This window comes from Chrysemys picta, chromosome 4, assembly GCF_011386835.1.
Source record: "Chrysemys picta bellii isolate R12L10 chromosome 4, ASM1138683v2, whole genome shotgun sequence".
Classification (NCBI taxonomy): Eukaryota; Metazoa; Chordata; order Testudines; family Emydidae; genus Chrysemys; species Chrysemys picta.
The window spans coordinates 112,282,478-112,309,005 of record NC_088794.1 but is presented as its reverse complement, the minus strand read 5'-3'; the positions used below and the strand labels follow the sequence as shown (position 1 = coordinate 112,309,005).

The 26,528-nt window shown below is 43.2% G+C and overlaps 2 protein-coding genes and 1 long non-coding RNA gene across 13 annotated transcripts in view; 2 read left to right on the top strand and 1 right to left on the bottom strand.

Annotated features, from left to right (window-relative positions):
- Positions 1-21,623, bottom strand: part of ZNF410 (zinc finger protein 410) — a 27,622-nt gene extending 5,999 nt beyond the window's left edge. The window contains exons 1-8 of one of the 9 annotated variants that reach the window (XM_024102066.3): positions 21,302-21,623; positions 12,892-13,079; positions 9,615-9,750; positions 9,196-9,414; positions 8,711-8,902; positions 7,437-7,596; positions 5,962-6,143; positions 4,192-4,281 (exon numbers count right to left, since the gene is read on the bottom strand). In XM_024102066.3, the coding sequence (XP_023957834.2) occupies positions 4,192-4,281; positions 5,962-6,143; positions 7,437-7,596; positions 8,711-8,902; positions 9,196-9,414; positions 9,615-9,750; positions 12,892-12,924 (1,012 nt within the window). In that variant the 5' untranslated portion in view covers positions 12,925-13,079; positions 21,302-21,623. Of the gene's footprint in view, positions 1-4,191; positions 4,282-5,961; positions 6,144-7,436; positions 7,597-8,710; positions 8,903-9,195; positions 9,415-9,614; positions 9,751-12,891; positions 13,080-14,221; positions 14,601-14,678; positions 15,134-19,724; positions 19,912-20,329; positions 20,655-21,301 lie in introns of those variants that run through there. The other 8 variants (XM_065595526.1, XM_008164456.4, XM_065595525.1 and 5 more) reach the window with 8 other exon arrangements.
- LOC135983449 (uncharacterized) lies at positions 15,033-19,213 on the top strand. Its single transcript, XR_010601103.1, has 3 exons — positions 15,033-15,171; positions 16,794-16,868; positions 19,075-19,213. It is a non-coding gene; the product is annotated as an uncharacterized LOC135983449 (long non-coding RNA).
- The window catches only part of FBXO33 (F-box protein 33), a 25,933-nt gene continuing 20,184 nt past the window's right edge, over positions 20,780-26,528 (top strand). The window contains exon 1 of one of the 3 annotated variants that reach the window (XM_042858507.2): positions 20,780-21,345. In XM_042858507.2, the coding sequence (XP_042714441.1) occupies positions 20,858-21,345 (488 nt within the window). In that variant the 5' untranslated portion in view covers positions 20,780-20,857. The remainder of the gene's footprint in view (positions 21,346-26,528) is intronic. The other 2 variants (XM_042858506.2, XM_005301557.4) reach the window with 2 other exon arrangements.

Sequence of the window (26,528 nt, the reverse complement as noted above, 5' to 3'; positions counted from 1 at the left end):
ACACCCCAAAGTGGTGGTATGTTCTATAATTAGATTTCACTAAGCCAGTAACAAATGTGAACTCCTGGCTCTCTATATTAGCCTTACTATGGAGTCACGGATAGCCCCCTTAGACGCTCCAGCTTATATTACCATCCAGACAATTGGACTTTGTGATATTGGACTTTGTGATACTGGTCGTTACGCCAAATATCACATCACATTAGGTTACTCCTGTGATGTTATAGGATTAAAATATGACCACATAGATCATTGTTCCTACCCCTGTTATATAATTGCAGCAAATCTTGTACAAAGTATGTCATGTAAGATGTCTTTGGAAAAGTTCTGATTTGCTGAATATGATTACACTATTTCATAGAATATTAGGGTTGGAAGAGACCTCAGGAGGTCATCTAGTTCAACCCCTGCTCAAAGCAGGACCAATCCCCAACTAAATCATCCCAGCCAGGCCTTTGTCAAGTCTGACCTTAAAAACCTCTAAGGAAGGAGATTCCACCACCTCCCTAGGTAACCCAGTCCAGTGCTTTACCACTCTCCTAGTGAAAAAGTTTTTCCTAATATCCAACCTAAACCTCCCCCACTGCAACTTGAGACCATTACTCCTTGTTCTGTCATCTGGTACCACTGAGAACAGTCTAGATCCATCCTCTTTGGAACCCCCTTTCAGGTAGTTGAAAGCAGCTATCAAATCCCCCCTCAATTCTTCTCTTCTGCAGTCTAAATAATCCCAGTTCCCTCAGCCTCTCCTCATAAGTCATATGCTCCAGCCCCCTAATCATTTTTGTTGCCCTCTGCTGGACTCTTTCCAATTTTTCCACATCCTTCTTGTAGTGTGGGGCCCAAAACTGGACACAGTACTCCAGATGAGGCCTCACCAATGCCAAATAAAGGGGAATTTTATTTGTATACATGTATCATTTCTGTAGCTGAAGTTATGAATATTGACTATGTACCTGTACTTCAAATGTGTCTGCTCCTGCGGTAGCACCCACAGGGTAATTTGCATCCAGTCTGGCCAGCACATTGTGAATGGAGTATTCAAGTTGATGGCTCATCAACGAACACAATGAACCATGGAAGAAACCTATCCACACCTGACACCACACCCTCTGCTATGACTCAGCAAAGCATGCATGGACATGTGACTTGCTCATGTGACTCCAAACTCCATCTTTTGTTACTTGTATTTTTCCACAAACTTGTGTGGAGGGCTTTCTTTGAAACAATGGGTTTTCCTCCACATGGCAGAAGCTATAAAAAGCCCTGGAAGCACCTCCATTTTGCCTCTTTCCTGCTCAAACCTCTGGACTATGAACTTATACTAATGGGAGCATTCTAATAAAAAGGACTAGAGGACCTTTCAATGATTTGGAAGCAACCAGGGAGTTAACAAGCCAGCAGTTTATTCCATCATTGCTACAAGTTTGATCCAAGAACCTTGCAATTTTTGTGTGTGTGATTCCTTTAACCAATTTTAACTCTCACCGTTCTTTCTTTTTATAAATAAATCTTTAGACACTAAAGATTGGCAACAGCATGATTATTAGATAAGACCTGAATTACTGTATATATTGACCTGGGTATGTGGCTGGTCCTTTGGGATCAGAAGAACCTTTTGGTTGATGAAACTGGTTTTAAATAACCACTCATCATTAAGTCTAATGTCTTTGGTGGTGATACAAGGACTGGAATACCTAAGGAGACTGCTTTTCTGACTTCTTGTTAGCCAGTGTGGTGAAACAGAAGTTTACTTCTGTTGCTGGTCTGGTATATCTTATGGGAGAATAACCACCAGTTTTGGGGTGTGTCTGCCCTATTTCTCAGCAGTTTGTCCTGAATTTGGTATTCTCAGTTGTGACCCGCTGAGGCACAGTGACAACTCCCAACCCCAAAGGGTCAGTCACTTACCCTAGGTCAATGGGTACTCTCAATCTCCAACCAAAGAAAACGCTGGCAGCCAATTTCTCTAGTAAACTAACTAAAGATATATTAGCTAAAAAAAAGAAATGAGTTATTGAAAGGTTAGAAGCAGGTAAAATACATTACCAGGTAAATGATTAAATTAAATAAATAATTTAATTAATTAAAAAAAATAAGTTTTTAAGTCCAAAATGACAGCAGAGATGGGATAATCTGCTAGTTTTTTATAAGTCTCTCAGGGTTACCCAAAATAACTTTGGGGATCTCTGTCTTGCATCTGGAACGCTTCCCTGTGAGTGTCCAAATAGTTCAGAGATACAGGATTATTCCCTGGATCCATTCTTATAGCTCCTTTCCATGAAAAGCAATCTGGGAAGTGCTTTCATTCACAGCATGGGCTTCTCCTTTGTTGACTAAATGCATACTGAGCCTGCAGATTTCCATTGTTCAACAGAATGACCCATGCTTTAAAGTTAGCAGCCTTCTTCATTTACATTTCCAAGGTTCCAATTGTGTTTGATAGGTAAAAGTAATTACCGGGATATATACTATGTAAATTGGAATGTAACAGCACACATTAGTCCGTTAGTTTTCATGAAGTTTACACATCAAGTAAATTCTCATCTTAATACTAATACACCTTTTGATCTAGGGTTAATTAAGTACAGGAATATACATAATGTAATATGATAGCAATCAACAGAATAGAGATAGGTTAAAACAATATCTATTAACACAAGTGAATTGGTCTATGTATACTAGACTACTTAACATTTCTTTGATATTCACACAGAAGTGAATTGGCCTATGGCTCTGATCTGCTGGGCTGTCAGCGTCACACTGAATATCAGAATAGCACAAGCATGTAGGGACAAAATCAGAAAAGACTGAGTTACACCTAGCAAGGGACATAAAAGACAATAAAAAGAGGTTTTATGAATACATTAGGAGCAAGAGAAAGATGAAGGAAAGTCTAGGTCCACTACTTAGCAGGGAAGGAGAACAAATAACGGATGACACCAAGAAGGCTGAGGTGTTTAATGCCTATTTTGCTTCAGTCTTATCAAAAAAGGTTAATTGTGACCAGATGCTTAACACAATTAACAACAACAAGATGGAAAGAACACAAATTATAAGAATAAGGTAAGAACAGGTTAAAGAATATTTATATAAAAAGTCAGACGTATGCAAGTTGGCAGGGCCAAATGAAATTCACTCTAGGGTACTAAGGAACTAGCTAAAGCAATCTCAAAACCATTAGTGATTATCTTCAAGAACTCATGGAGGACAGATGAGGTCCCGAGGACTGGAGAAGGGCAAACATATAGTATCTATCTTTAAAAAGGGGAACAACGAGGTGGGGCAGGGGCGGGGCTAGAGCGGGACTCCTCCCCCTCCAGTGTCCTCTTTTTTGCTTGTAGAAATATGGTAACCCTACAAATTCCATAAGAGCCAACAATGTTATGCAGCTGCAAAAGGGGCTAATATTCTGGGGTATATTAACAGGAATGTCATATGTGAGATATGGGAGCCTATTGTCCTACTGATGAGGCCTCAGCTAGAGTACTATGTCCAGTTGTAGACACCACACTCTAAGAAAGATGTGGACAAACAGGGGAGAGTCCAGAGGAGAGAAATTAAAAGATAAAAGGTTTAGGAAACCTGACTTATGAGAGGTTAAAAAACAAAATGGATAGGTTTAATCTAGAGAAAAGAAAACAGAGAACCTGATTTCAAATACATTCAGGACCGTTATAAAGAGGACTGCGATCAACTGTTCTCCATGTCCACTTAAAGGGCAAGAAGTAATCAGCTTAATCTGCTGCAAGGGAGATTTAACTTAGATATTAGAATTACTTTCTAATCATAAGGGTAGTTAAGCACTGGCATAGGTTTCTAAGGAAGGTTGTGGAATCCCTGTCATTGGAGGTTTTTAAAAACAGGTTAGACAAACACCTATCAGGGATAGTCTAAGTAGACTTGGTCCTGCCTTAGTACACAGGACTGAACTATATGACCTCTCAAAGTCCCTTCCAGGCCTACGGTTCTATGATCCTATAAAGACAGAGACTGGCAGTCGGTGGAGATCACAAGATCCAGGACAGGACAGGACAGGTACCAGGTAGAGCACATGCTGTCCATGAAGGGAGTACTTAAAAAATAATAATAATAATAATACCATGAAGAACAGTTCCACAGAAAATAGGGGATTTTCTACTGAAAATACTGCAACACAGACATGTAGCATATAGGCCTCGTCTACCCTACCTGAGTGGACAACCAGGTGTTTCCGAAGGCTGGAGTATTCAGCAAAGGAACGACCACATCCTTGTGCCTCACACAGGAAGGGCTTTTCCCCTGTATTGGATGAAACACATGTTCTTAGACATTAAGACCTTTACTTCATTTTATCTTCCAACCTCTTGTAACATCCCTGATTTACATTCATTCCTCCCCCTTGGCCTTACATTACAGCTACCAAAGTTCACCAAAAGGCAGACTCCTTATGAATTTATTTCATGCAACCTCTTCTGTGCTGAAACTCCTCCTCCTCCTCTAGGCTGAATGTGACTCTTCCATAGCATTTCCAGCCTATGACTCACAAAAAGAAGTCAATCAGGGCTCAGCTTGTCCATCTGTTTCTAAAAACATCTTTCCAGTATTTATGTGCCCAGAAAACAACAAAATATTTCAGGTGTGGTTCCATAAGAACTACATAGAAACTGACTACAACCCTGGCTGCTCTGAGATGTCATGCTTATCTCTATGCAGCTCTAAAATCACATGGGCTTCATTTGTTGCCATACAATATTTCAAATCCATAGCTGAATTTTCTGATTACTATCATCTCTTAGATCTCTTTCAGCTATTACTGCTTCCTAGTTTTCTGCCTCCCACAAAATATCTGTGTTTGGGCTTATTAATCCCCAGATGGATTTGTTTTCATATTCCTAGGCTGAATCTCATTACTATTTCCTTCTCATATGTCTAATCTTTATAGATCCCTTTGTATTTCTCCAACCTCATCGGTGTTCTCATCTTCCAATTTATAATCATCTATGAATTTCATTAACCTGTTCTTAACCCTCTTCAAGGTCACTAACGAGGATGTTAAATAAAATTAGGGCAAATAGATGCCTGCAGCATCCATTAGAGAGCTGCTCACAACTCAGTACACTGCTGCTTATTATTACCCCTTAATCACAGCCCTACAGTCAGATTTCATGCTATGCGTCAGTCACTGCCAAGGCCATTTGAAATACTCCACACAAGACTAATGAGACATTGTGTCAGATGATATTAAAAAAATCCATGTATATTATATCTATCACATACCCTTCATCCAGTAATTTTGTAAATCAGTGAAAAGAGTGCTTACGTATTTAATGTGATTTCCTCTGTCTAACTCTTCTCCCATGCAATTTATTGCTTGGCTTAATAGCTATTGGGGTATTTGATATATCTGAATGAAAGGGATTCATGTAACATGTTCTGACCGGTGCTGTGGTAGTGAGAGAGAGCATAAGGTTCTCATCAGCCACTTATGTAACTTTGCAATCTTGCTCAAGATAGAAATATTAGGAAGAAAAATTATTACTGATGACACCCAATCAGTGGCTCAGCATATAGTTTCATCTATAGAAATAGATGGTGGGTTTGTTTGAACACAACCACAACTTGGAACTGTCTTCATGTCTGGTACATGAGGATGGTTCCCCCAACTTCCTTAAGTCTCATTTAATTTATACCAAAGCAAATGGTCCTGGGACTGATTTAGGAGGGAAAACATAGTTTGGCTAAGTGACAACTAAAAGAGGAACATGATAAAACTATACAGCATCTGAAGGGTGTAAACTCCAAGAAGAGAGAGGAATTATGTAGGGTACTGCACAAGTAAACAGCTGGTTAATCACATTGATAAATAATTGTAAATTGGAAGCTGAGGACACCAGTGAAGGTGCATATGGACACTGCTCTCCCTGGACCATTTCTTGGGGAGTGTTTCCTGAATAAAGAAGATCTGAGATTTAAACGCACCAGTGTGAATCCGCAGGTGGTTCTTCAGATTCCCAGCCGTTGTGAACTGCTTCCCACAGCCCACCTCAGTGCAGACAAATGGTTTCTCACCATTGTGAGTTCGCATGTGCACCTTCAGCCTTTGCAGGACATAGAAGCTTTTCCCACAGCCTTCTGCTGGGCAGGTGAAGGAACGATCATTCCTGAGAGGCAACAAAAGAACTACAGCAACGGGTTACGAAACAATATATTTTCTCAGGGACATTCAACTCTGTTGCCACACCTGTTTTTTAAATAAGGTTTCTACCTTTCACTCGCTTTTCAACTGAAATGAATTGAGGTACAAGGAAATTAAGTGACCTAACCAGGTAAGTGGCTTAAATCTGTATTTAACTAGATTACTCATCAAGGAGCTTCTACCACATAGTCAGAAGTTGTAAAATCTATTGGAAAAAGAAAACAGAAAATAAATCTAAGCTTCTTTGGCTTATATCACAGGTTTTTTGCAACCTCAACTTTGTTCGGGATAGATGACCTTGTGCAAGGCAACAAAATGCACAGATGTGATAACATTCCCCTATATACCAGTGTAGCAACACCCTTACTATAGCTGGGAGTGGGATAGGAGTGCTACATGTACATGAGATGGGGAAGCTGAGTTAACATTGTCCAACACACAGGATATTTTAGATTAAAGGATAGCTCCACTTTAAAATATTATTAACGACCAGCAGGAAGAGCCTAAATCTGGCTTACCTTTTTCAATTTATGTGGCATATAGATTAATCTAACACATACATTCACACTGCTCTAGTTTCTGAGGGGAGAGCCAAATTTAGAGATAGGCAAACAGTTACTACTCCTTTCAATTTCTCTATTTTGTTAAGTTAATATGAATGCCCGAGTCTTGTCTTTCTTGGGATAGGTGTGAATATAAGAGAAACAGTGCCATGGTGAGGAGGCTCAAAATCCAACAATCCTGCTTTCCTGACTTTGAGATTGGGCTGCAATATGCAGTGTGTTTTCCTTGTGTGTTCCCTTCCACCAAAAAAAAAAAAAAAAAAAAAAATCATCAATATTTTTCCAGAAATACTTGGGCCAGTTCCAACCTATTCAGCAGCACTTTTTTATTTCATTTTCAAGTTTACATTAATAACAGTGTTTTCTATGAACTAGGAGTTTTTTTTGTAAAGATGTCAACTTTCCCTAAGCCACAGTGCATTTCATGGAGGACAAAGGGAATTTTCAAAATAATTTTTTTTCCTGCACTGTATTCCCTCCCAGCCAGGCTGAGAGCGTGCAGCAGGTGTGCTGACCATAACCCTGGTTAGTGAGACCATTCAGCAGCTAAATCTGGGTTTTACTCAATTTTGAGTTTCCTGTTGCCCTTCAGCTTTGAAGAAAGATTTTACACAATGGGAATTAATAACGATGTTTTGTATAAAGACCAGGAATTTCTGCAAGGTCACAATAGCAGAGATCTCTGCTCTACTCACCTGTGAGTTTTTAAATGATATTTGAAGTGGGCTGGCCACACAAATGTCCGATCACAGCCCTCAACTGTGCACTTCAGCTTCTTCTCTACGCGGGACAGGTGAGGGATGGGGCTGGAATCTTTTGGCTGCCCATCTCCTGAGCAAAGATGAACACTTTCACCTAGAACAGAACAGAAAACACTGTCAAAGTCCACAGAGGAGATGGATTACTGGAGGAAAGAGACAGGATAACCCCTAGTATAATCTAGGCCTATAAACCAGATGTCTTCCTGGTTATCATGTATTTAGCTAGTCCTACAAACTAGATATTGCTACCCAGCCCATTGCAGGGACCACATACATATCTACCTACCTTCCAGGTCTATAAACTATTCCCAGCAAGATACCATATCATATCAGATGCCTCCAGATCAGAATAATGATAGGGAGTGTGTAATGCTGAGAGATCAGAGGCCATAAATATCAACTAATTAGGTTACTTCAACTATTCAAATATTAAATAGTCAAATGTCACCTCTGGATTCAGTCAGGATAAGCAATTTCTCAACACCTTAAATGATGACTTCTTGGAACAGCTAATTCTAGAGCACAGAAGAGGACTTAATTGACTTAATTATTTCAAGATATAAAATTGTAGTTGAGCCATTAAGTGATCACAATATAATTAATAGTTCAAACAGGTATCCCTCGGAAAACTGAATACCAAACCTAGGTAAGCCACTAGAAAGGCACATAAAATAAAGCAGGCAATATGAAAAATGGACATTATGAGGATTAAAAGGTAGTTTGAAGAGCAAACAGCTGTAGACAAAAAGAAACAACAAAAGATTCTTTAAGCAGATCAGGAGCAGGAAGCCTGCAAGAGAATTGGTGGGTCAACTGGATTACCAAGGAACGAAGGAAGCAATTAAGGAGGTAAGAACATTGCAAAGAAATTAAATGATTGTCTTGCATCAGTCTTCATCACAGAAAATTTTGGGGAGATACCTTCGGGGGAGGTATTACAGTTGAAGAACCCCTTTGAACTCAAACTACTGAACATATTTTTTTAGAAAATTAAATCTGTATGTTTTCAGCCCTAAGAAATACTGAAACCTGGCTTTAACAGAAAACCTCAATACAGCCTTAACTATAGAGATGCTAACAATGCCTCTATAATGATTTTGTCTATTTAGAAACTATCCTGCAATCAGATAGGATAAACATCTAAAGCTACAGCCAGTTGCCTTTCACAGAAGGTTAAATCTTTAAGATAGTAACAGCACATCGCCTACCATTATTGCTTGCTTTGGCGTTCTTTGCGAGCTGTGCTCGAGTGGCAGCAATCAAACTGTCATGGGCCAATTCCTGCACTCGTAGAAACCATGGGGTACTGCTGTCCGTGCTGTCATGGGAGAGAAAGTCATTCCCAGAATCCTCTGCTTCATCCTGAACGAACACAAGGTGCTCTGCTGGACAGCCCAGGCCTGGAAGAGAAGCAGCTCCATGAGATAGAAAGATAGTAAATGAGAGGGGACTCTCTTGCTTCTCAGAGTCTAATATCCATGGTACAGACATAATATCTGCACTAAGTCTCCACAGACCTCTGTATTGTAGGAAGCTGCTGATTGTTACATGCTCCTGAATAATATCCACTAACACCCAGAAAATTTCATATTTCCCCATTATAAGCAGCTGGGACAAAGATACATTTGTATCTTCCGCATTCTACTGTCTGAAACAGATCCAGCCAGATGACGACAACAGGAAGGGGAATTACCTGCTCTTGTTAGGTTGAGGAGAATAAAGGAGGTGCTGTCACTGGGCTGGAGGTCTTGCAATAAACTGGAAGGTTCTGGACTTGACAGGAGCTCAGGTGGTTTCTGTACAGTTTGTGCCCTTGTCTCCTCGCCGTCAGGGCCTACATTTACTTGAAGGCTTCTCAAGACAGCAGATGAAGGAACATCTTTGGAGGCGTTAGTGTGACTTGGAGAATCATCTAGTGAAGAGAATGAGATCACAGACCTCTAAGTAGCAAAGCTCCACCATTAATGAAAAAGTCCTAATAACTCTTCTGAACCTATCCCTCCACCACCAGAATCCCTTTTCAGCAAGAGGTAGGGAGAACATGCTGTAGTGGCACAGTAGAGACAGCTATATAAATAGCACTCCCACACAAACCTGTACCATAGATTTTACCTGGCAACATCAGTCTGTTGCATTCTGAGGTCTCAGTAACAGGAAGGAGGGAGAGACAGGTGATGCCTTTAGGTTCTGATTCCACCAGCCCCCGCCCCAGTGGAATAGATGTGTTCTGAACAAACTGAACCAGCAGCTGAAAAAGAGAGGATCTTGAAAATAGGATTCAGCAGTGAGCAAACCAGTTTATAGCACAAGGTTCCAATGAGATAACAAAAGACATTGAGTTAGGCTTCCTCTACCTTGTAATACACACAGAACCCAATCCAACATTCCTTGAAGTCAATGAAAGTCTTCCCACTTACTTCAATGGGAGCTGGATTGAGCCCATAATTGAAAATATTACCATTTATGGATGACATCCCCAATTATTTCATGAGATTGATAATCTTGATTTTTCTTTAGAAATTCAATAAGATAGACATCATTACTACCTTTAGTGAGCTAGGCTATTATTAAGGGTGCACATTACTTGCCATTATAACCCTCACTTTCTGTCCCTTATCACTGTCAAACTCTAATCTTTCAATCCAAAATTTTTCATGTTTAATCTCTGGCTCAAACTGATTTAACAACAAATTTTTTTTTAAATTGAAAATGGATCAGCCCTTTTCAAGAATGTAGGAAGTAAAACAGTAGGGAGCGCTGTCAATATAAAAAAATATTATTGGATAACCCTAGTGTGTCAAGGGTTTGGAGCAGGAACCAAAAATTTGACAAGAAACTAATCACGAAGTCAGTGCCACGGCCCCTGGGGGACGGAGGGCTCCGCGTGCACTGCCCTCGGCGCACCTCCAGGTACCTCCCCCAAAGCTTCCATTGGCCATGGTTCCCCGTTCCCGGCCAATGAGAGCTACGGGCGGCGGTGCCTGGAGGCAAGGGCAATGCACAGAACCCTCCGCCTGGGGGCCGCAGGGAAGTGATGCTGGCCGCTTCTGAGAGCGGCATGGGGCCCACCGCGCCACGGGGGGCAATCCTGCGGGCCGGATCCAAAGCCCTGAGGGGCTGGATCCGGCCCGCGGGCCGTAGTTTGCCCACCCCTGCCCTAGGCAGTTTGCATATACTGGTTCAGGGTGGGTTTTGCAGACATTATGAAGCAAAGAAAAAGTTTCTGATATAAAAGAATGAGCTTGAACTGACTTGTGGAATTCTTTCGGATCCAGCAAATGGACAGGACCTTCTGTCCAATGGGGCCCCAACCAATGTGGAAGGGTTGGAATGTCTTTGGCCTATTTGAGCCCCAGGAGACTGATGGACGACTCCGGATATGGTTAGTGTATTTAAATCTACTTATCGTTTTTATTACATTTTCTTTATAATGCTTTTATCTTAAGAATAAAATTGCTTGCTTAGAAAGAGCTGTGTGGTAACTTGTAACTGCTGGCAATACATATATTCATAGCCCTCAGAGAGAAAGCAAAGCGAGGTTCTGGCCTTTAGGCAGACTGGCTTGTTGGGGATATCACAGTGTAAGGCAGGGAGCTGTGCAGCCTTAAAACCCTTTGTCAGAGGGAATGGGACATGGATCCCTATCCAGAGACAGGCGATGGATGAAGACCATTCTGGCCGTTCCTGGAGTGGGGGCAGGGGAAAATACAGGTGCAGTTACGCTGAAACTGTGACAGTAGTCACTATTGTGGGTGCCTCATTTCCTGTGTACCCAAAATTACACACTCTGGACTTGACTTTCAGAAGTGATGGACACTCACAAATCCAAATGAAGTCAATGGGAGCTGCCAGTGTTTTAAACCTCTGAAAAATTAGATCCTAGGCATCTTAAGTTGAGCATTAGATTATACCCAAAATTAGTGGACCCTTGAAATTTCAGGCCCTAACTTATCTGTGCTCAGTTCCCCTACCTCCCTATGATATTATGAAGATCATTTAAGTTGGTGTGGCACTCAGATGGCCATACGCAAGATGACCTGAGCCAGAATCCATAACCCAATTTAATAGATCACCAATTCTTATTAGTTATAATACAAGTAACATCCAGAAGCCTCAATCAAAATTGGGGACCATTTTGCCAAGTGCTCTATAAACACATATTAAAATATTCCCTCTCCTGAGATCTTACTTTTTAGATTAAGACAAGATGCAACAACAGGGTGTGGTTAACAGACTTACATTGCTAGATAGCTTAGTCATTCAAAGTTATTGGGATGGTTGTTTAAAGATTAAATATGAAATATTAAATTATATCCATAGTCCCTACTGCAAACTGCCTTGCTATGAAATATATATTAACATAATGAAATGTGGCCTGGCTTCTCATATAGAGATACGTTTAAAAAAAAAAAAGGTTTCCTCCCCCTACAAGGTGGCTTTGGCTCAAACCATCCGTCCACATGTACTAACATTAGGCCATTAAATGTGACCAAAAGCAACAGCAGAAAGTCTCTCCTAGAACAGGGAGTCTCTTAGTTTTCCCCAGCATAATGATATCAAACCGGTATGCAAAACCAATAGGATAAAAGCAGGAGGCAAAGGGTAAGAATAACAAATCGCTCTTATTACAAACATTCTCAAAGAGATGATCTTAAACAACACAATGGCTTTTTTATTTAAATCCTTTCTCCCAAACATTATTAAATTGACCCCCTTCCACCTCCACCACAAACAATCCAAGGCTAGGCAAACATTTCCGTAAAGTTGTCACATCTTAATAGAGAAATAGTCTCAGGGACACCTCCCTTCCCATTCACAATCACATAATATCCCTGTGACAATGACAGCGATTGAACGCATGGAAAAGTCACATTAAGAAGCTATGTAATGCTTTTTTAGTTTCTTTTAATGCAATTTTGCAGCTAGAATGAAAGGGGAGCCACAAGCACCATGTGAACAGCCAGCTGTCTGTCAACAAAGATTTGGGAACTTTAGGAATAATCCAAACCCCCAGAATCTAGTAGTGTCACTCTGGTAGGTGGGAAAGAAGTTGGTACAAGGATTTAAAAAAAAAAAAGGGGGGGGGGGAATATATTTTCTCACCCATCGTTATTTTATTCAAAAATGGCTGATGAGACTTTGCTCAAACTAAAATATATCTCCAAAAAGTCAATATTGTACAATATTATAAACCACTGAAAATAATGTCTGATTACAAGAGAAAATATTCTGCAATCTTAAATATATGAGGTGCTATCATTATCTGCTATGTTTAGATAGTTTTAAGGAATTACTATCTAAATGGCAAACTACATCTTCTGCTGAACTTAAGAGTTGGACCATGAAACAGAAACCAAGTCAGGAATTAACCCAGTTCTGACCTGCTTACCTCTGGTTTGGATTCTAACTCATCCGATAACATTGATTCAAGTTTCCGATTCCCGCAGCTGTTCTGGGCAAGGCACAAGTTTAGAATTCAGAGTGAACAGTCCCCTCTGATTATTCTCATAGTCTCCTAGACTTAAAGCAGTGCAGTCTTCCTGCAAGAAGCTGTGCTAGGCAGATATTCAATTTAACCTAAAACAAATAAGAGAATGGAAGTGTAAACAGCTGAGACTTATCGCTCATGAATCAAAGTCAAAAAATGTATAGGTATTGTTAAGAAGTACAAAATTGCTGTCAATATGGATGGTCTCTCGCAGTTCTGTCTTTTACCCATCTTGGTGTTTATAGTACTATCACAATGGTATTGGAATGCTAACAAAACAGACTAAAGCCTAATTCAATTTTAAAAAACTAGTCTCTATGCCTCCCTTTTATTATCTAATTTAAGACTACACAGAATTTAAAAAGCAGTACTTTCTGTTGCTTATATACAGAGAAGCATTCCAGGGCCATTCTTCAGGGGCTGTTGAGAACATCTGGGCTTATTCAGATTTTTGGTGGAATGAAATTCCATAATCAAGAAACTCTGCCCACCTGTTCCCAAAAAGTCATCTGTTTTCTGATTGTCAAAAAGTCCCTAATATTCACAGATGTTTTGATTTAATTTCACCTCAGTTCTCATACACACTGCACCTATAAATTAATCATGCTATTTTTTCTACAGATTAGGAAGGAAGCTAGATATATTTTTGTTCCCATTTCTGGAAAGTGCTCAGATACTAGTGATAGGAATCAGCAAGAAAATATTATCTCCAGTTCTCCTGCTCCATCAATATTACAGCTTCCTGCAAGACCTAAAAACATAACGGTCTGAAAAAACACAAGTTCCCATTCTAGGTTGGATCAGCACAGAAATTATGATAGAGCTCTCCTGTAGAACTCCCCATGGGTTGTCTGTCCAGATGTATGATGCTCTAGGCAGAGGCCATGTCTTGTACTAACTGTACAGTGACAAGCCCACTCTGAACTTAATAAGTAAATAATCATAATAAATAAAAACAGGAATTAAAGCTTCAAGGGGGCTCCTGGTACTTTGTTCATGTTCTAAGATCCCCTTTGCCTTTCAAACTGCAGACTTGGCTGAGTCATTCATTGGTCAGTGGCAATCACACCCAGTGAAATAAGCTACGACCTAAGGGATGCAGGGACCAACCAAGTTGCACTGGTTAAGTTACAGGAGCGAAGAAGCCCGGGTCCCTACTGCCGCTCTGCAGCCCTTCCAAAGCGGTCTGAGATTTCATTATGACCCTTCCTGGCATCAGTGTTACACACACCAGCACCACAGCCAGTCTCACAGCCCAGAGCAGCTGGCGGGCGAAATAAGCCAACGCCATGAAGACAGACAGGTGGGCAGCGACAGGCCGGGAGAGCCCGAGGCCAGGCCGGACGGAACCGAGGGAGGCCCCACGACCCAAAGGCACAGCTGGGTGGCCGGGAATGGGGGGCTCCCGGCACACACGCACTCCCACCCCGCCCCCACCGGGGCAGGCTCCCCCTCAGCGCGGCTGCCTGCCGGGTGTGTTCCCCTCTGAGCCCCCAACCCCCAGCTTCAGCCCCGCGGGGGGGGGGGCTCCAGCCCCCGAGCAAGGGGAGGGACCAGTACCGCCCCGCGCGAGCCCCCGGGTTCGGGGGAGCAGCAGAGCCCCGGGGAATGGATTGATCCGCGTGAACTCCCCCCCCCCCCCAATTTAGGACCCCCCACCCCCTTCTGACTCCCCCCACAATTCTTACCGGCATCTCAGAACCGCACGGATGTGACGCGAGCCCTCGCCGGAAATGCCAAGGCGTTCCGCAGCTCTATGGTTTGGGCGATTTTCCAGGCAGGCTAAGGCCTCAATTCTATGACCCGTGGGGAGGTACCACATCCGGTTCCGGTTCCCAACTGGGCGGGAGAAAGGGAGCCGAGGATGGGGCCCTAGAGCCCCATAGCTCTGGCGCTGGGCCAGCCCCTCTTCTACGGGGGAATCACATCGCCCCCGTGACCCAGAACGCACCCCGGGCGCGGCTGTGGTGCTGCCTATACCAAGAATGCTGGTGTCGGTGGGACCGTTAACCCTGCTCCCGCCGCCGTGGTCTCCCTGCCCCTCCACTCTGGGGTTGCCAATTTTCTGATTGCAGAAAACCGAACACCCAGGCCCTGCTCGCGCTCATTCCATTCCACCTCCCTCTGTGGCTCGCTCATTTTCACTGGGCTGGGAGTGCAGGGGATTGGTGTGCAAAAGGGGTGAGGCTTCTGACTGGGGATCTAGGCTCTGGGGTGGGGCCAGGGATGAGGGGTTTGGGGTGCAGGAGGGGGCTCTGGGCTGGGGTTGAAGTTTGGGAGGGAGTGTGGGCTCTGGGAGGAAGTTTGGGGGCAGGCTCTGGGAGAGGGCTCAGGGCTGGGGGTTCGGGTTCCAGATGGTGCTAACCTTAGGCAGCTCCCAGAAGCGGCCAGCATTGGAGCCAGAGGGGCTATAGGGGGCTCTGCACACTGCCCGTGCCCATGGGCCTTGCCCCCACAGCTCCCATTAGCTGGGAAGCTGCAGAGCCAGTGCTCAGGGTGGGAGCAGTGTGTGGTGCCCCCGTGGCCACCCCTGCGCCTATGAACTGAATATGCTGGCCACTTCTGGGAGCTGCGCAAAGCCAGGGCTGGCAGGGAGTCTGCCTTAGCCCCGCTGCGCTGCTGACCAGATTTTTAACAGCCCGGTCAGCAGTGCTCATGGGAGATGCCAGAATCCCTTTTCCACTGGGCATTCTGGTTGAAAACCGGAGGCCTGGCAACCCTACCTGGGGCCAGCCCAGGTTCTGCGGCCACCTTCTCAGCCTGGTTCGGGTAGCCCAGCCCAGATCCCTCCTGCTCCGCATGGCCTGGGAAATGGGCTGCCTGCACTCAGCCTGCCCTGCGGGAACTCTGCTGCCAAACCTGTCCCAGCGCTCTTTCACCAGCCTGTCAGACAGTGTCCCAGACAGCTCCAGTGTATGACAGTCATGAGTCCCAACCCCCAAAATCATGAGCTGCTAACAAATAATACAAGATGGGTTCTTTTATTTACATTGTTCTTTAGAGCTCCCATCTTCCAGTTTTTCTCTGTAACCAGGAGGGCCAGAGGCTCAGGGTTGGGTGGTTTTGTTTAAATTAAAGCTGAGATTCTCATAATCACGTGATTCCAGAAGCAGAGGCTTTAAGAAAGTCACCCAATATCACAAGACTCATGATAAACACACCTGCTAGAAACACCGAAGGACCCAAAACTTAGTCTCTTCTCTTCTGCCACCCCCAACCCAGTTTGTCATTTCTGTGCTTGCAATCTTCTCCGTTACTCAACTTGCTCCCCTTCAGGCCATCCAAAATAGTGCTGGTGCCTTGTTCATAAGTTTATACTGCTCCAAGCAGTCTTATCCGTACCAGTGACTGCTGCCTGTAACCAATATTATCTCATTGTTTCTTTGTACTCTCCATTCTGTTTGTATCCATTTACTATCTCTTTTACTTAGATTGGGGAAGGGGCTGTCTTTTTCTGTGTTTGTACAATGCCTAGCACAAAGGCCTGGTTTATGAATAGGGCTCCTAGGCACTACAGTAATACAAATAATGAATAGTAATACCACTAGCACCAGTGCCTGATGGGAGAACTGTCCAAGCTGGAAGTCTCCTGTATGCCTTTCTACTAAAGGAAGAAATGTCCCTGTTGAGGACTCCCCCTCTGTTGGACGGAGAAAGCCTGCTGCTTCCCACTATCCCTCCCTTCCAGTAGGATACATTTTTGTGTTTGGCAGCTACTACTTGATATGCATCACAGTCTTTAATATATTAATCCTCACCACACCGCTGGGAGGTAGGGAAGTACTATTATCCCTGTTTTACAGATGAGAAACTGCCCAAGGTGTCACAGGAAGACTGCAGCAGGATAGAGAATTTAAACTGGGTCTCCTGAATCCCAGGTTGGTACTCTAACTACTGGACCATTCTTCCTTTCATCATACAGTACATCATCTTTTATGATGGAATGTCATTTCACCACATATTAACACACATGAAACCACAAATTGTTGCGCTCCCATTCCTATTTTGATCTGCCTTCACCACTAATGCTGAGCCAGTACTTGCAGTGAGCAAATCACAGAAACCTGTGGTTTTACAGCAGCTCACCAAATTAGGGTTATTGAGCCAGTGAACTCAAAAATGCACGTCTTCACACAGCCCTACGAAGCTAGAGTGGATGAGCAGATAACCTTGCAAAGGCTCGTAACTTAGCTTTTGCCCAGCAAGTTAGAGGTACTGAATATGAAACCTCATAGAAACGTGCATATTGCCATTAGCCCAGTAATACAGAGTTTATGAAACAATGGCCCTCGTAGCCTTGACACTAGCTCAGCATGCTAAAGCTGCAGAACTACCAATCTCAAAGAGGCTGAGCCTTATCAACAAGCTTCACATGCTGAGTTACTGATCTTGTGGACACCTGTGCCTTGACATCAGCCCAATATGCTAGAAGTGTGAATTCACTGGCTCAGCAAAAACAGTCTATCTTGACACCAGATCAATGAGCTATAGGAAATGAATCAGTAACCTCACAAAGGCCTGTCCACTAACATCAAGTAACTGAGCTAAATATACTGAGCTAGGGCCTCACAGAGCTTTTCACCTGTCATCATTCCAGCAATCTGTAGTTGCTAAGTCAGTAACCCTCACAGAAGCCTCTGACCCAAAATCAGCCCAATCAGTGGAGCTGAGGCAGTGACCCTCCTGGTTGATGTCAAGAACCAAGAGCTCTCAGAAAGCTGTGCTTTATCAGACCAGCAAGTTACAGATCCTGAGTCAGTAGCTTTAGAGAGTCTTCTGCCTTGATATACTAGACAGCTAGAGGGACTGGGACAGTTAGCTCACCAAGGAATGGGCCTCAACAGACATGGAGAAAGCTAGAGATGCTGCCCCATCATATCATAGAAGTCCGAGCCTTGATATTAGCCCATCAAACAGTAGCTTTTGAGCCAGTGACCTTACCTCCCAGAGACCTGCCCCTTTACATCAGACCAGCAAGCTGGAGGTGTTCAGTTAAATAGCCTGAGACTTAACATCATCTTAGTAAACTAGAGTTGCTGAGTAAGTGGCCATGTAACAGCTTATCCTTTGACATCATGCCAACACAGTAGTAACCAGCATCCCACTCAGTAACCTCACACACACCTTTGCCTTCACATCAGCCCAGCAGTCTAAAGGAGCTGAGCCAACAAGTTCATAAAGCTTTCTGCTTTGATACTATTACATCAAGATACTATTACACCAAGACTGACATTTTGGTCAATTAATTAGTAACCTTACAAAGACCTGTGGCTTGACATCAACCCAGCAATCTAGAGTTGATATTAAAATAAGTGGGAGTGTGTGGGAGCACAGTTTCCCTTCTGATAAAATTAGAGGGAGAATCCATTCTTATCCTGCTCCAGAGCTGTCTACCTGCCTACCACTTCACTGGCTAGGGAACTGAGAACTCATCTGGTAGAAGAATCTGCATTGTGAACAGCGTGAAGAGCTGGTGCCTGGCTGAGTATTTTATGGGGCTCCAAGTCTTTCCTGTGAATACATGGAATACCTCCAATACCCAATGAGACATTAATTATTCATATTGGGAGTTCCATATCTGACATCTTTCTTCTACAGGAAGATCTGTCCCTCTGGTGGTTCCCCCTACAATCCAGATAAAATAAGAGACTCAGCCACATCTCCTCCACAACCTACATTTCAGGACAAACAGCCAAGTACTGACAGTTCCTTCTCCCCTCCTGGCATGCCATTGACGATTGTGTGAATTAAAAAGATGGTTAGGAGATACATTTTAAGTTCTGTTTCTGGGATCAGTGAGGAGCTAGTAGTACTTGATACACTCAGTTTTGAGTGTGATTGGTCAATATAAATATGTAAATGATATAAAAAGCTATGTTAAAAGAATGGTAAGTCTGTAAAGTCTAGCACCTAAAAGTTAGAGAATGTCAGAGATAAGGTTCCTCATGCAGAAGACAGATTCCATTCCCCTTTATGAGTTCTATTGTAGTTCCCGTCCCTCCAATATGGGTGTGATGACAGGTTCTTTACCAACTTACCTCCCTGAACTCTATGACTTTATAATTCCCTTTCTCCCTCTGCTAGACCTGATGGCATTCCACCCAAGCTGGAACAAGTGAGCACTGACCCCACATCAACTGTTCTTAAAAGTGTGGGCATCAGGCAGACTACGAACAGAATGGAAAAATGGCATCATAGTGTCCCTGTACAAAGGTAAAGGATCTTGCACTGAGTGTTGCAATTACAGACTGATCTCATTGCTATCAATCTCTGGAAAGATCTTAGCTAACTTTCTGCTTGGTAGGATGCAGCCTCTTCTTAAAAGGCAACATTATCCATCCACAGCAACAGGTTTCACTGCTGGGCAATTGACAGTGAATGCTGTCTTTACACTCCAGCTTCTGGCTGAGCTGCACTGAGAATTTACTGGCCCACTTCTCGTGGCATATATCAACATCAAAGTAGCTTATTATTTGGCTGACAGGTCAGCAATTTGGCTTACACTGAGAGTTGGCGTCCCAGATGTTCTAATAAATCTGGTGCACAATCTTCACATCGGTACTGGTGCAAGAGTGTGTGTTGGTTCACAGCTTTCACCATGTTTCTACACAACTTCAGATATGTGGCAGGGATGTATTCTTGCCCCAGCACTGTTCTGTCAAGCTTTTGACTGGACATTAGGACTTGCCACACCAAACATCAGAATCAAGGTTGATCAAAAAGTGTTCACTGACCAAGACTATGAAGATGGTGTTGTCCTGCCTGTTGTGAACCAAGAGAATTTCAGCCCTGTCTTTCAAGGTTTCCAAGATGCTTCCCACACTATGGCGTTGAACATCTCATGCAGAAGACTGAGGTCCACAACTTCGGAGCTGAACCACTAGAACCCGTGGTGCACGTGCGGTCGAGCACGTAACTAGGCTGCAAGCAGAGTTCAAATGGTTGCAGTAAACCTGATGTCCTCAGATTAATTGGTCTTAATACTTCCTGCATGAAGTCCATGTCTTGCTTATGGGAACAAAAATGTCTCTGCACTGAGACAAACTTTAGGATCTAACCTGTGTTCCACCTGTATTGCTACATGGGTCAGAAACCTGGACTCTCTTACAAGTATACTTGGACCAGTTAGATGCATTCTATATGCTCTGTCAGCACCAAATCTTGAGCATAAAGTGGTTCAATTTTGTGCAAAATGCCATAACCTCACAGATATCTGGCCTTCCTTCAATCACTCACTACATTCAAAAGCAGCATTGCATGCTCTTCCATCATGTCTCCCAGATGAACAAAGACACCCAAGCACACCATGCTTTCCTTCGATGCGCAAAGGGGTTCATACCTTAACCCTACCTGGCATTGCCTGTGGGGCTGCCCCAGAGATTCATGGATTTGCAGGATTGAGCGAGCCAGACCTGGGAATCTCACTGCGATGCCTGCTATGATGCCATCAGCCCTGGTTGTTCTGGCTGGCGTGCAGGTCCACAGTGGACTGTGCAAGTCTGATGATCTCTCCCCCTCAAGACCTGATTCTGGAGGGAGTTAGCCTGTCCCCCTCCCCACAGGTGGGCTTGGTGGTATGTTCCATCCTCCCCCACAGCTCAGTCTAGAGGTAGGTTCCATTTCCCACTCTGAGAGAGGTGGTAGGTTCCTTCCTCCCCATTCCTAGATCAGTGGTAGCATCCACAATCCGCAGAGCTGGGTCTAGACGAGGTGCCAACCCCCTCTTCGAGTTAATTGGTAGGATCCATTCTTCACCACCCCCTCGAGCTCGGTGGTAAGCACCATCCTCCCCCGCGGCCGGGTGCAGTGGTTTGCCCCGGCAGTAGCCGAGTCTCGGCCGGCCCCCGCCCCCTCCGCCTAGTCATTGATGTTGTTGTTTTTGTCGCAGGAGGCGGAGGCGAGGCCGCGGCCTGGGGCTGCAGCAGCGGGGCTCGGGCCGGCGCCAGGCATGGCGGTGTGCGGGGAGGCGGTGGGCGCCGGCTCCCTGCCCAGCGAGCTGGTGGTTCACATCTTCTCGTTCCTGGCGGGCCCGGACCGGCTGCGGGCCTCGGCCGCCTGCTCGCACTGGCGGGAGTGCCTCTTCTACCCGGCCCTGTGGCCCCGGCTGCGCCTCAGCCTCCGCGTCTCCCCCGCCGAGCGCCCGCGCCTCGACTTCCTCATGCGCAAGTGCGGCTGGTTCGTGCGGGAGTTGCGCGTCCAGTTCGCCGCCGACAACTACCCCGGCGGCGGCGGGGTCTGCGAGGGGGCGGCGGCCGCGGCCGAGGGGGAGACCCCGCTCTGCCCCCGCTGGCTGGACCTGCTGAGGACCTACCTGGAGTTGGTGCTGTGCGTGTTGAACAGCGTCCGCAATAACAGGTACTGCGGGGCTCTCCGTCCCAGCCTGGCCCGCTCCCTGGCGCTAGCCATCCGGGGTGGGGGGAGACCTCTCAGGCCCAGCTCCTTCCAGCCCGCTTGGACCCAGACCCATTCCCTGTGGGGATCTCCTCCAGCCCGGCCCCCTTCCCTAGCCCGGCCACCTGGCCTCCTCCGCTGGGGGATTCCCTCCTACCCGGCCCCTTTCTTGGGGACCCTTCTGGGCGGGGCCCTTTCTCCAGCCCACCCGCCCGGCCACGGCCTTCTTTCTGGGATGTGTTGGTAGAAACCTCTTGCTCTGTAAACAGAAAAGGAAGGTTGGGGGAAAGAGTTTGTTTAGTAAAACTGCTTACCGAAAGTGTATTCAAGCAAATCCTGAAAACCAATTAGATTTCACCTGTGCATATTTTAAAATAAAGGGCACAGTGGAGGTCGCAATAAGGAATAGGTCAGGTACTGTATGTGCTGATGCTTCATGAAGATAAATTGTGAAGCACCTGCAAACTGATTGCTGATGCACACATCACGTTCCATATTCATAGCAACTGTGCTTTAACAATTCAGCACGTAAGAAACTCTCTTTAATTAAGCTTTATTTGGTATCTGTGAAATGTAATTTCCATCACTTCTTATCGTGCAAACTCTGGAGTATTTCATAAATAATATGTAAAACATATAGTAGTAATTTGTTAAATTAGTGTCTTTGGAGTTATTTATCAAACAGTGTTAGGGTTACAATATGTAAAGTAACTTAAACTTATTTTGCATTGTATCATGTTAGCTGTGGAATATAAATATAACACAAGGTGTAGAAATTGATTAGCTGACAGTTTACACTGGCCTGTGATAGACGCAAGGACAATTGGACCTGTACAAGGATTCTTTTTGTCAAGAAAAAAAGAAATCGAAATCAAATGTAGGGAGGATTAGCGCTATAAGTTTGAATTCTGGTGCATATCTAGACTCCATTCTTTCAAAATATTTCAAATGTGTCTTCATACTTTATTCATGCATGAACAGACCCAATAGATAAGTTGTGATGAAAACACTAATGTACATGTTACACTTTTGGTAATTTAAGCTGTTCCTCCCACCACTGAGCTGTGATGTAACCTTGGTATTGAAAAATATATTAACTATCATAATAGCTCAGAGGGTCCTGTGGCACCTTTGAGACTAACAGAAGTACTGGGAGCATAAGCTTTCGTGGGTAAGAACCTCACTTCTTCAGATACTTGACATAATAGCTCAGTTGCCTGATAGTAATTTCTGAAACAATTTAATCTCTAATAGAAAGAATCTTCTATTTAGTCAGAGAGAAACTGTTAATGATGAGTGACCTTTAATTGTCTTTGATCTTGGGAGATGATGTTAAAGAGAAGGATGGTTCAGTGGTTAAGATGCTAGCTTGGAACTTAGGAGGTCTTCGTTCAATTCTGTGCTTTGCCACAATTCTGTACTTTGCCATAGTCTTCCTGAACAATGTTGGATTCTTAGTCTACTTGTTGCTCAGTTCTCTCTGTAAAATGGTGATAATATTACTTCCTTACCTCGCTATGATAATGGTAGCCATATAAACAACTAAGACAGAAAAGCAAGGGCCCATTAAGATGCTTCAGGGTTCCCCATCAATATTAGGCAAGGGTATGGCGGGAAAGGGATCCAGTGATCAAGATGAAATTAAGAACTTTACCTCCCCACCATTCCACAATAAAAAAGCTGTAAATGTTAACTTGGGTATCACAGTCTTCCACAAACGGTAAATCAGTTAATCAGAAAAGTGAATATACAAAATCAAAACATGTTAGGGCTTCTATGGCTTTGGGGAGAAATCTTTTTTGTTTGGGTTTTTTCATGCTTTTTTTCCTGAGTTGTAGCTAGAGAATAATGAATATAATCCCTCCTTGGTTTTAAATGAGGACATACTTTTCACCTGCCAAATATCTTCCTTTCAATTCCTCCACTTTGCTGCAGTTAGCTCAGAGACACTTCCTATGTTATAACACTCAGACATCTCACTGATAAAGCTTACTTTCTGAAAACCTCAGTTCTGCTCCAGCTCTGAACTAAGGACCCTAACCTTTATATTTTAGTACATTTTTTTCTCTATTCTTCCACTTGTCAACGGTTTAGGGCTGTCTGTGTCAATCATCTGTGTCTGCTGCTATAACTCTTTATTGTCAGGTTTCAGAGTAGCAGCCGTGTTAGTCTGTATCCGCAAAAAGAACAGGAGTACTTGTGGCACCTTAGAGACTAACAAAGTTATTAGAGCATAAGCTTTCGTGGACTACAGCCCACTTCCGAAGAAAGTGGGCTGTAGTCCACGAAAGCTTATGCTCTAATAAATTTGTTAGTCTCTAAGGTGCCACAAGTACTCCTGTTCTTTGTTGTCAAGCTTTACTATTCACTAGTTCTTTCTTGTTGTTGGCTGACTTGAAAATACATCGGCCAATAAGTGAAAACTTCTGTATCAATATTGATCTATCAAACTGTCTGAGGTGTGAGAGTACAGCAAACACTACAGTCTGAACTTGATGCTTTTTGTAAGGTTGGTATTTATAATTAGGGCCCTACCAAATTCGCAGTCTATTTTTGGTCAATTTCACTGTCATAGTATTTTAAAAATAATAAATATAATGATTTCAGATATTTAAATCTGAAATTTCGCGGTGTTGTAATTGTAGGGGTCGTCACCCAAAAAGGAGTTAGGGGGAAGGTGTATGTAAATAATTGGAGATGAAAAACATTGTGCTTATTCTGGTAGAGCCAGTTATACTGTAGTTTCACTAATGCATAGATACTTCCCACCATAAATACCCAGAGCATAATACATGCTCCTCCTTTATTCCATCCCCATGACCATGTTTGAGTTTCATGCTAAAATGCTTGAGTTCTCAAATTGTGTGCACATGTGGGTTTGTCTGTTCATGAACTACATAGTTCTTGAGAGCTATTTAGAACTAATCAGAAATAATATGGTATGTAAAAGATCTGGACAGCTTCATAGCATTGTCTTAAGTGATTTGGACACTAAAAATTCAAATTGAGAACCCCAAATACCTCAGAGTATCTGTATTTGCTGAAGACAGCTAATCTCAAACAAGTTCTTGTTCTGAGTTGCTAAGGAAATGAACTCTGCTTCTCGTACTTTACTTTAGAAAATCACTGGCTTTTACCCATGGTCATGCCAAACCAGTCTAACATTCTTTGACAGGGTTACTGGCCTAGTGGATGGGGGAAAGCTGTAGATATGATGTATCTTGATTGTTAGTAAGTCTTTTGACACAGCCCCACGTGACATTCTCATAAGCAAGCTAGGGAAATGTGGTCCAAATGAAATTACTATAAGGTGGGTGCAGACTGGTTGAAAAACTACTCAGAATACTTATTAATGGCTTACTGTCAGACTGGGGGGGATGTATCTAGTAGAGTCTCTCAGGGGTCTGTCCTTTGTCCAGCAATAGTCAATATATTAATGATTTGGATAATGGAAGAGAGATTATGCTTATAAAATTTGAAGATAACAGCAAGCTGAGAGGAGTTGCTAGCACTTTGGAGGACAGGATTAGAATTCAGAACAACCCTGACTAATTGGAGAATTGGTCTGAAATCAGCAAGATGAATTTATTAAAGACAAGTGAAAAGTATTGCAGTTAGGAAGGAGAGACATCAAATGCACAACTACAAAATGGAGAATAACTGTCTATTTGGTAGTACTGCTGGAAATGCATCTGCAGGTTATAGTGTCTCTCAAATTGAGTGTGAGTCAACAGTATGATGCAGTTGCAAAAAAGCTAATATAATTCCAGAGTGTATTAAAAAGAGTGTTGTATATAAGACATGGGAGATAACTGTTCTGCTCTATTTGACACTGGTGGGGCCTCAGCTTGAGTACTGTGTTCAGTTTTTGGTGTCATACTTTAAGAAAGATGTGGACAAACGGGAGAGAGTCAAGAGGAGCGCAACAAAAAGTTAAGATTTAGAAAACCTGATGTATGAGGAAAGGTTGAAAAAAATGGGTGTGTTTGGTCTTGAGAAAAGAAAACTGATAAAGGCCCTCAAATATGTTAAGGGCTGTAATAAAGATAATGGTGATCAGTTGTTCTCCATATCTACTGAAGGTAGGACAAGAAGTAATCAGCTTAATCTGCAGCAAGGAGATTTATGTTAGATATTAAGGGAAAACTTTCGAAGTACTGGAATAGGCTTCCAAAGGAGGCTATGGTATTTCTGTCATTGAGGATTTTTAAGATCAGGTTGGACAGACACCAGTCAAGAATGATCTATGTATGCTTGGTCCTGCCCATTTGGTCTTCCATCCAAGTATCAGCTTCTGAGATCAGACGAGATTGGGTGCATTCAGTCCAGTATACCTTCAGGCAAAAGCCACATTTCTCTGTTGGTGGGGTAACTGAACCCAAGTCAACTGTTGGGAAAGCAGCTCTACTCATTGCTATACCACAAATACATTTAATAAGTTGCAGAGGTTCTAGTTTCTATGTCAGTCATATCAAAGGCACCAAAGGGAGTGAGTGAAGATTGAAACTCAGATGGTTCTTTCATGCCTCTTGGATGTCATTCTGACAATGAAACCAGAGAATCTGCAGCTCTGATTTCTTACCATCGTGGGGTAAGTGTTTTTGTAAAATACAGTGCTAACTACCTCAATTTTGGTAAGTAAACTATCATGCTTTATTGTGGTCTTCTAAATCAAACTTACTCTTTGCATTACTGTACTGTTCAATATAACTTTCAAAAAACTTCCAAGTGCAAACAAATCTTTTAGATGACTATGGTTCTTTGAGGATGTATACCAAAGGACCTGAGGCAAGACAAATGTCAGCCTGTAAAACTAAAAATAGTGAAGAATTGTTATGCTCTGTTGGCTACTGGATGATGATGTACACTTCTTCCACTAGCTAAATTATCCATTCACTGTACAAAACAAAGCCGAAGACTTAAACAAATCTGATGTTAAAGCAGATGATTATGGGAAACTTTGGAAAAAATTCTATGTAGAACTTTGCTAATTCTCACAGACTGGAAGGATTTAATGAATTGCTATTACTAATAGTTGATAACAAATGACATAAAATATACTCAAGATAACATGGGACAGTGCACCGATACACAGATACCCTCCCACCAACAACACAGGAAGAAGAACTCTACATGGACTCCTCCTG